Raw genomic sequence first — 11,131 nt, 5'->3', positions numbered from 1 at the left:
ATCAAAATAATTATCTTTAATTCTTGTAATCGTTTGGATTTTTTTGTGATAAAAGAGCATTGTAAAAGATGTAAAACAAAATCACAATAGTTTAACATGAGCAACAAAAGATATATATATTATCATTTTGTGGCATCCCTAGTACCGGTAACGTGCGGCGTCCGCCGCCCAACCCGCGCTGCCCCTTCTCTTCCATCCATCAGTATTCAACTATTCAGTCAGTCACTCAATAACACGCAAAGGGGACGGTTGTACGCTCACTCGCCGCGCCCGATATTCACGCGGACAACTGGGTCACGAGGTCCATACGCGTATTGCCAAAGAACAATTATTTGTTTTGTGTTGTGGATAGTTACTGTGACAGTGTTTTGAGTTTCTTTGTGAATTAAGAAACTAGCGGCGCTTTTGAAGTATACGTGATGCGTGCGTGAGCGCAGCGCATGACGTGCTACGAAACGTTGAGAGCTTCGGCACCCGCCGCGGACGCCCCCATGGCGCACCACTTCGTCAAGTGGTGGCGCAACAAGTTTAGAAATGGATATAAGAAATTCAGCAGTAAGTAATAACTTCACTGAATCCATTGTAACAAAACCCCCTACAACTACACTATTGAAAAGGCACCGAGTCGTCCGTAAACACAACTGAATCGCATTTAGAACGTAGGTATTGAGCATTAATGAATGAACGTTTGACGGATCGCATAACAACCGTGAATATTAACTAGCTATGTAAGTTGTAACGAAAACTTAAATAAAAACACATAGCTCTGTAAGTACTTACAAATATTTACGAATACCAAGGTTAAGTACTCTTTGCTGACCTTTCTCTAACATATTTGCTGTTGTTTTGAAACTTTCGTTTTTAAATTTGTTAAGAGTACACCTATTTTTAAATTAAGAGTGTACAAAATACAAATCTTCGTGTATATCTGCAATAAAGATCTAGATCAGAAAAGAAATAAAACTACAGATCATTAATTGAAATAGTAATTCGATAACAAATCACCAATTTCATTATATACTTTTTTTCATATTTAGAGAGGAGTTAATCATTTAAATCTCTTAAATATCGGATCTTTAATCGTGGAGCTATTATGGCTTGACTTGACTTGCTTGATTAAAAGTTTTAATATTTTTGAAAATAGGGTAACAATCAATCTTATTTTAGTTCAAATTATTGTATTTTGTAATACTTACACACACTACACTGTGTCTACAGGAATTTAGGTATGTAATACCACGACACTGGCATAAATTAAATTAATATTAATTAAGTTGGTCAGTTAGATAGATAGCTAATACAGAAAAAATAAACTATATTATTACGCGTCGTAATTGTTCTAAGACGTTTAAGCCGTAACCGGAACTTATTGCAATTTGATACTTTATATCCGATTGAAATAATACCTCTTACTTAATTTTAAATCAATATAGACAATTTAGACACTTGTACTTTATCTAGGTATGTTGCCCAAATACAACTGAGCTATAAGCTTTGCATATCTGGAATTTTAGGATATTATTGAATAGGTATTTGTAAACAAACAAAACTATCAGACATATTATATGTATTAATATTAATTTCATGCAGAATAAGAAATATTTTATACATCTGAATAGACTAAATCTATTTAGATTATGTACATAAAGAACTTCAAAAAGGACATCCGCTTAAGAGATGACCATCCATTTGATACTACATACTTCAAAGTGAAAAGATTTTCCTTTGATCTTGCTCTATTTAGTTATGACACAAACGTTAGCCGAATATTTCAATTAAAAGATGATACAGTTTTCGTTCCATAACATTTGTTTCACGCATGTCAACTGTAAGGCAAAGTTTGTTGATATAATTTTAAATTCAAACTGAGCCGTGCCGCTCATTTGATTAACTTCAAAGAGAAAAGTTGAAAGCACTCGCCGAAGCGGAGACAATGATACCTTTTATTTGACATCAAAGAATTCTCCGCCCCGAGCTTAAAGCTCTTCTTTAAAGTGAATAATAGTAGGTACATATAGCCAGCCCGCTACAAATTGAAGTAAGCGGCGAACACAAAGATTTTTTTTGATTTTAGTTATGCAGCATTATTTACCATATTTCTCAAGTGCAATTAAATTTTATGATTGTAAACGTTTAAAAATAATAATTTAAAGTTTGAATGAACCTTTGATAGCTGATAATATTGCACTTTTATGATTTTACAGTGCTATGTTCATTAAGAAAGTCGTTTTATATCAATAATAATGAATCCGTGGATATTTTAGACAATATGTCGGTCACTCACTGACCCCTTAATTAACATTTAGCCTTTAAATTGTTAGATCAGCGATAGGTTTGCAACGTTTATAAGGTAATATAGATAGGGAAATACACAGTAACACACGCTGTTAAATAAATAGCATTCTTCATTGATTGATAGGACAATGTAGAAATATTTTTTTAACTCAGACGTGAAAGTAAATATCCCGCGAATTAGCATGTTTAATTGATGATGATGAATTGAACTAACTTCGGCTGAAACTTACTTTGGTTTTTATTATTATAATCATTTCATTTCACCATTTAACAATAATATAACCTTTATAAGATATTTTACCTATTTTCAATAAATAATTAGAACATAGGAGGGAGATACACAAGTTATTGAGAATAGGAAGAGAAAGTTGTTATTTAAGCGAAGCAGATCGTTGTAACTAGCTAGTTATAGCTACTCGTAAGAAATAACGCGCGAGAAAGGGCTCCTAATGAAAGAGAAGCCGAACAATAACTTTGATACTCGGAAGTAATAACAATATTCACCTTACAATAATAACTTTAGTCAAGCGCTGGCCTACATAAAATTAATAACTTTGCCGAATCACTATAAAAGCTTTTAGAAGTTTAACATACTCCAACTTAACCAAAGTTTGAAACCGAAATCAAATTATTACTTTTATAAACAAAAATTAATATGAATATTTTTTAAAATTCTTGTCTTTATTACGCCTACGCCATTCATCCGATTGTCAATATGCTATGATATCGACACGTAAACAGAAAAAAAAAGAAACCTTGGCTGAGATTGTTATGGGATTTTCTTAGTCCAAGGCGCTTTTGGAATCCTCGTAACTTATATTTTAAGTTTTTGACTTTAATTATCACCAAACTAGACGTTTCAAAAGTGAAGCAGCAGAGAATACGTAAGGTAGGAGAAATTTCTGAAAATCAACACGTACCTAAACCTAAAACGTTACTTCTAAAAAACTTTCCCTAATATGATACTATTATAGCCCGGGTATATTAAATATTAGGACCTGTCCTGAAATAAAATTAAAATTGGAAACCCTACATTAGAGTTAATTGAAAATGTAGAAATAATTTTATAATAGGAGCAGGTACCTATATAATTTTATTTTAATAATTTTATAATGTAATCATGAAAAAACATTTATTAATAATAACTTAATAAAGTAACATTAAGTTATTCTAACATTTCAATAGCAGGAATTTAATAGCTTGGAATTATATAGTACGAAAAGCTTCTGTTAGAAATCTATCAGATAAATTCTGAGAACATTTTTAAAAGAAAATAAAATTAGTGGCAGATGTGGGACGGCGAACCCAGAGCTTTAAAGCATTAGGCCCATGCCGATCTCGGGCCTTCCGAGAAACAACTCGACGCCCGCCCTGCGAGCCCCCGTGCGTCTAACGCCAGCCACACACAGCCAAGTATGTCGTCAAGTCTACAGCGCGCTTAGTGAGATAGGCAGTAAATAAATATAGTTAGGTGTATAAAAGTTCGATATGTATGTTGTGGGCTAATTTGTAAAGAATAAAAAATGTTTTTCGCTGTTTTAAGTATGTACTCTCGGACATGGGATACACGCCACAGCCACAAAACGTCGCCACTGACCTCTTTTCTGTAGTTTTCATATGTTTTATATGGACACTAGTAGACGCCGTGCGGATTCACCCGCGTGGTACCCGTTTCCGTAGGAATATGCGGATAATATGATAATGAGATGAAATACCTATAGCCTTTTATATTGGCTATCTAAAACTGAAAGAATTTTTCAAATCGGACCAGTAGTTCCTGAGATTAGCGCGTTCAAGCAAGCAAACAAACAAACTCTCCAGCTTTATAATATTATTGTAGATTACGCCAGTGGCCGCAATACGCCGCTTCCAGGTTTAGGTGGCGGTGTTTGTAGCTGAGCCACTAAGCGGCTGCAGATTTAACAGTAAACTTGGTCGTGTGTGGATGGCGTTACTATACCCGGCCGCACGCTTTACACAAAAATCTTTTGAATTTTGCCGATGGCATTCGATTGACTATTGACGTTGTTGGATTTATTTTGTGTACGTACTTGTTTGTGTACCTACCCACCTACCTGTTTTTTTATTCCTTTTTCAAATACCTAGCTGTGCCTTGCTTTACTCGCATACTTTCCGTTCCTGTCGGAATCTATACTAATAGCATAAAGCTGAAGAGTTTGTTTGGTTGAATGCGCTAATCTCGGGAACTACTGGTCCGATTTGGAAAATTCTTTCATTGTTAGATAGCCCATTTATTGAGGAAGGCTATACGCTATATTTTATCCCTGTATTCCTGCCGGAACGAGAACCACGCGGGTGAAATCGCGCGGCGTCCTCTAGTATCGGTATAAAAGTAAAGTATGTGATATTCCACTCTTTGGTACAGTAGTTAGCATATTGCACATATGGTTTCGGATCACGAGGTGCTGGGTTCGTCTTCTAAGTCGGGGAAGACTACACGGGTGTGAAAACGTGCGTGCGGGGAAGTGAGGTGCATCAGTCGTGGATTTTTCTATCATCGCTTCATGCCCCGCGGCCCGCACGGACCAACAGGAGTGTTACGAACGAAGTTGCCAAGCTCTATGTTAAACTACCGTAGGCATAAGCTATACCGGAACTATACCGGCTATGCAAGATAGAAAGTTGTTTCTCCATTGATTCGTAGTTCATACCTAATGACCGTAAGCAGTGCATTATTGCATCTATGACATGCACGTCACTTGTTCATATCCCCTTTCCTATAAGGAAGGAGGCTGTCCCTGTTAAAATAAGCTAATATTGATAAAGACAACGAGTTCAGTGACTTCATAGATACAAAAATGCCTAATTTAAGGGTTCCATTACGAACTTGGATGGAGGAACTTTTCTATTTTGTACGTTTAATGCATACCCTAGAGTAACTCCTTGTGCCACTGAGGTAAATGATATCTTTCATCATTATCAGCCAATGGTATTCCATTACTGGACATACGACATAGGCCTCTTGCATGGACTTCAAAACAAAACGGTCTCGAATCACCAGCACTCGACCAATACTGCGCTTTTTTGGTGCGGGGTCGCCATTCCATCTTCTTGAACCCCAACGTCCAACGGCTGCCCGACACTTCAGCTTCGCGACTCGCTGAGCTATGTTTGTAACTTTCGTTCGTCTGCGATTTCTGATTCGATCACGCTGAGAAACTCTAAGCTTAACTCGCTCTATCGCCCGCTGAGTGACTTTGAGCCTTCTAGTAATGCCCATAGCTAGCGACCAAGTCTCGGATCCGTAGGTCATCACTGGCAACAGGCACTTTTTGCAGACTTTCGTGTTCGGCACTGAGGAATTTTGGACGTAAAGATGTCGTGGAGTTTCCCGAACGCTATCTTATATCTATCTTAACTTAACTAGCAAACGCTCGCGACTACAACCGCCCTTAGGTCACACGTCAAGCGATTTTCAGGATTTCGTGATTTCGGGACCTTTCGCACTTATTATATAACTAGCGGACGCCCGCGACTTCGTTCGCGTGAAAATTTATGTAAATTTTCAACCCCTATTTCACCACTTAAGTGGTTGAACTTTAAAAATTCTTGAGTCTCATTATATTTCGTACTTTTTTAATGATTTATGAACAAATTTATAAAACTAACTCTTAAAATGAAGGACTTTTCATACAATTTTACAACCGCTATTTCACCGCCTTCTATTTTTATATTAGGGTCAAAATGTACCCTATGTTTTGATCCAAGGTCCCATTTACCACTATACCAAATTTCATCTTGATCAGTTTGAGTTTAGCCGTGAAAAGGCAATAGACAGACAGACATTTATAATATTACTAGCGGACACCCGCGACTTCGTCCGCGTGGAATTCAGTTTTTCACAAATCCCACAGGAACCATGGATTTTTTCGGGATGAAAAGTATGTGTTAATCCAAAGTGAAATCTATTTCCATTCCAAATTTCAGCCAAATCACTTCAGAAGTAGCGGCGTTAAAGAGTAACAAACATCCAAACAAATATCCATACAACGGCCTTTGACGGCCTCCGTGGCGCAGTGGTATGCGCGGTGGATTTAATGACGGAGGTCCTGGGTTCGATCCCCGGTTGGACCGATTGAGATTTTCTTAATTTGTCCAGGTCTGGCTGGTGGGAGGCTTCGGCCGTGGCTAGTTACCACCCTACCGACAAAGACGTACCGCCAAGCGATTTAGCGTTCCGGTACGATGTCGTGTAGAAACCGAAAAGGGGTATGGATTTTCATCCTCCGCCTAACAAGTTAGCCCGCTTCCATCTTAGAATGCATCATCACTTACCATCAGGTGAGATTGTAGTCAAGGGCTAACTTGTAAAAAATAAAAAGTACAAACTTTCGCGTTTATAATCGTAGCATAATAATAGATAAGATAATAAAATATATATTAAAATAATATAATTATAATTTCAGTAGGCACCGAAGGCGAGCGCACGGACACTGAAGAGTTGGTAGGACGAGCAGCGTCCCAGTGCTCTGCGCCGCCGGACATCTTGCCCAGCGAGGCCAGAGCCTTGCTGCAGCCGGCCACCCCGCCGCCTGTGCCGGCGAGGAAGACAGAACCCTACGCCAAGAGGCCGCCTTCACCCGAAAGACATACAGAGGACGTTGATGAAAAGCAGCCTAGACTGCGATTTGAGGTATGTACCTACTAATAATTTAAAAAAAAATTTCATCATTAACAGCCTAACAGAACCAAATGAGGGGAAACCAAAACTAAACTTCTTCAAGGAGAGAGGATACGGAGCATTTTTTTCATTCTTCACAAGTTGGCTCTTAATTACAATCTCACCTGATTGTAAGTGATGTTGCAATCTAAGATGGAAGCGGGCTAACTCGTTGAGATGAAAGTCCAAACCCCGTTCGGTTTGGAACGCTAAATCGCTTGACGGTATGGTACATCTTTGCCGGTAGGGTGGTAACTAGACTAACCAACCAAACTTGGACCAATTAAGAAAACCATTATCGGCCCATCGGGGTATAGAACCCAGGACCTCGCGTCTTAAATCCACCGCGCTGCTACAATGCGGCGGTTGGCTGGCTTAGGGTGATAATGTATGTAATGATTTAACGACCGCTATCAGATGTTAGAGATAATAGTGACTGGGAACTCTAATATAGACCCAGGATTCGAACCTAGAAATTTGTGACCCAAAACCACATTGGACCCTGAGGCAGTTAAAAAAAAATCTTTCGGAAGTCCTAAAACTTTGTGGCACATAATTTTGTTGGTATTTAATGCAGTTTGTTTAAGAAAGATGTACGAGTATTTTTTTAGCAAAAAAATAAACCCATCATAATTTTTAATGCTAAACAATTATGCGAGATCGTTTCCTACAAAGGGTTTAGCGTAAAAGAAATCCGCGCTATATGTTAAGCTTTCTTAAAAGAAAGATTAAAACATAGCGCGGACTAGTCACTCGCTTTAATCTTTCCGTTATAATTCTTTACACGGATTATTGTTATAATAAATGATAATTTTAATAATTCCAATAGTATTAGATCAACAAGATGATTACTGCAATATTATGTAAAAGTATTAAGGGATAAGAGAGTCTTCGACTTATAATCTAAATTCTAATACCATTCAGGCTTAATTCGAATTATCTACTCCTATAAAAATAAAACAATGTAACTATAGGTACTTAACTATTAACTAACTACTAATCATTTAATCTGATCAGTAACTAGAAAGCTAGAAGGTAGGTTGTACGTAATAATATTAGAGAAGGGCTAAAACCGTTGATTATATTTAGATCAAGGTAATAAATAGTAAAGGGATTTATTTCTACATCCTATTGAGTTTGTTATGCTCTTCTCGGGCCAAGACGTAACCCTTTCAATTTTAAGTTTTCGACCAACTATTATCACCATTATCAAATAGCATTATTACCTGACGTTTCAAAAGTGCTTGTATAAGCCTAATTGAAATAAATGATTTTTGATATTGACTTAGTAAAGTTTTAAAATCTATGAAGGAACTGCAAATAATACTTAGGCATGATCAAAGATACCAATGTTCGTTCTAGTATTGGATAGAAACAGGCGGACTAATAACTTTGCGGAATTTCATTGTAACAAATGTCATTGTCCGCAAAATCTTGACAAATATGTGCGACGCTACAGTTTTGGTAAAATTCAACATGGTTTCCATATAATACCTACCGGACCATGGGCCATTTAATATGTTGAATACATATAAAATTGCAGTCAATACAGCCTTTTACTTTCACAATTGCTTTTTACATTGATTGTAAAAGTTGAAAAAAAAATAGTTTCATCGGAATTTACAATGCCTTTGTAACATTATACCTACGTTTCCCAGGAAACGAGCAACTGTCTCTGGTCGTATTATGTAATACCTTGCATATTAATTGAATGTAAACTAAATAGTATTTTATCATTCATAAGTCGGCTACGCTATCGTAGTTAGCAATTTATTGAATAATGAGATGATTCATCTATTTGTGTCGTACCAGTCGCTGGGCGAGCGGCTCGCTTTGTTTTGTAGTATCTCTGTGATCGGAAGGCGCGACTAGTTTCCTTTTAGAGTCCGAGATAAGAACGCCTGTCCTCTACGGCGGACACGCGCTGTACGGCGCCACTGGTTATCGTTAGCTGGTAGTTACGAGCTCTCGGCTTTATGCTTCCTTCTAATTTCAAGATAATTTCGTCGTCAAACCAGTTTGGAGAACTTCAATTATGCACAAATGTGTTCTTCGCCTACTTCAAGCCCATTAACGTGACAAGGCATTCTACAAAATCGGGCTACGTGACAGTTTGGGAGGCATACCTGAAATTATACACATTGTTTTCGTGAAGTTTATCGGGAATCATTTAAAAAATCTCTCCGATTTACGTTTTAGGTCGACCATAGTCAGTGCCGGATAGTAATTTGATGGCTTAAGCTGCAATCTTCCCTTGTTCAATCCGTGGACTACGAAAAATAACAAATGGCAATACCTATGTACCGTTGTTAGAATATGTATCAACCAACCTCAATAACGTGCGGATTTTTAAATTGCTTGAACTTTCGTGTGCTCGTTGTTTTTAGTATATTCTAACATCGAAGAAGTCTTGCAAATTATGCGGCTTCTACCTATGAACTCTATTTAATTAAAAACTTCCGACTATTTTATATCAGTAGGTATATTTTTCAAGGAAATTGGAGATATAATACCTACAATATTTCGTTACAGGAGCTGACTTGCGACGTCGAACTACAACATCCGGAATCGTCGAAACAACAACCGTTGCAGTTTTCTTTTACGCTCTACGACCTTGACGGTCACGGCAGGATGACAAAAGACGTGAGTATACAATCATCACAGCCCTTGAGCCTTGACTATTACTTGTCAACCGTTGAATACTTATTCAATTGAGTGTACATATTTGTCGACAGGATATAGCGGGCATAGTGTCGACTATATACGAGTCGATAGGAAAATCGGTCACAGTTCCGCACTACGGGTCCAAAACAATACAAGTCCGTTTAACGGTTGTACCGGAAGACGGACGACCTCTCAACCCTCGGGATAGAAGAGAAAGAAGAAGAAGACGTCGAGAACAAGCCGACGTTCCCTTGACTCCGCCAGCAGAGTGCGCTGAGCATAGTGAGGATGAGCATCACGACAGACTGTCAAACGATGATGACGCATCCTCGAAGTCCTCGTATTCTGGAGATCGCCAGCCACCGCAGCGACCACCACCATTGCTAAGGCAAAGACCATCTCACCACCGACATGCGAGGAGGGAGCCGCGAGAAAGGAAACACTCGAAAAAGAGATCTGGAAGTTTACAGAGACGGGAGTTGCTTGAAATCATACAGGCGAACATGGAAAAAAACCACATGAGCTTTCAAGCTTCAAGGTTAGTAATATAAACACTACAAATTGTTTTCTTTTGTGAAAATCAAATTAATAAAATTCACGGTAACTTTGAAGATACGAGTACAGTATTTGGAAAATCCTTTACCGTATATTTTACTAAGTACCTACCTAGTTTCTTTTTTCCTGATTGTATCCGAGTGCCGTAGGCTCTTTATGGGACCTCAGCGGTGTCATCGGGGGGTTGTACCTATCTAGTCTTATCTTCTCTTCTGATGTCTAAGCGAGTAAAAACTCCGTTTCGTGCGATTGGTTGGTTGCGTAACTGTCAAAGCGAAGTTTGACTAGGTCCGCTAGTCTTATTATAAGCGGCTTAAGAATTAAAGGTTCTATTTGTCGTCGATAGTTTGTTGTGTTTGTGTACTAACCTATGAGGTGAAGTTGTCAATTGAATAAATCAAAGCGAAGCCTGTTGTGTCACCTAGTTAAATAATATGTAACTTAATAAGACTATAGTAAAATATACTGAGAAAAATTCCAATTGTTATTTGTCTGTTGTGTATATTGACCGTTTTTTTTTTTCGTTTTTACAGAAAGCCCTGCGAAACTGTTGCCAATGAGGAAGAAATAACCCACAAATATCAAAAACTTAGAAATAGATCGTACACTGTCAGCGATAAACCTGCACATGCATTCCAAAAATCAAAAACAGAGGCCAATAACAACGGATATTTAGACTTGGCGAGTGGAGGCGACTCGAACTTATGCAGATACGACAGGTACTTGCACGCAGTGATATGTTCCTCAGCTCGGCACGCACACACGGGCTACCACCAGAAGCATTCGCAGCCTCCAAGACACACCAGGACGCATCAGAACCCAAGGTCTCGTTCACATGATTTGCCCACTCAACATCACTCAACACAACAGCCAAGAGTGCTTCAAATCATATTTTTATAGAATTTAAGTATGGACAGTCAATGTCGGAAATAACTT

General features: G+C 38.1%; 1 protein-coding gene across 1 annotated transcript; it reads left to right on the top strand.

The window, feature by feature from the left end:
• The first annotated feature begins 207 nt into the window (after nt 1-207).
• LOC112049621 (protein naked cuticle homolog) lies at nt 208-11,131 on the top strand. The gene is made up of 5 exons (XM_024087586.2): nt 208-555; nt 6,723-6,949; nt 9,509-9,619; nt 9,712-10,178; nt 10,729-11,131. Exons 1-5 carry the CDS (start codon nt 441-443, stop codon nt 11,093-11,095), a joined length of 1,287 nt encoding a protein of 428 aa, XP_023943354.2. The 5' UTR covers nt 208-440; the 3' UTR covers nt 11,096-11,131.

Source organism: Bicyclus anynana, chromosome 1 (assembly GCF_947172395.1).
Source record: "Bicyclus anynana chromosome 1, ilBicAnyn1.1, whole genome shotgun sequence".
Lineage (NCBI taxonomy): Eukaryota > Metazoa > Arthropoda > Insecta > Lepidoptera > Nymphalidae > Bicyclus > Bicyclus anynana.
This window is presented reverse-complemented; position numbering and strand designations above follow the sequence as displayed.

Excerpts from the sequence above, each read along its gene's own strand:
- LOC112049621 (XM_024087586.2), top strand. The coding sequence starts at position 441 with ATGACGTGCTACGAAACGTTGAGAGCTTCGGCACCCGCCGCGGACGCC. Across the intron at positions 556-6,722 it reads TGGATATAAGAAATTCAGCA|TAGGCACCGAAGGCGAGCGC; the intron begins GTAAGTAATAAC and ends TTATAATTTCAG. Across the intron at positions 6,950-9,508 it reads AGCCTAGACTGCGATTTGAG|GAGCTGACTTGCGACGTCGA; the intron begins GTATGTACCTAC and ends ATTTCGTTACAG.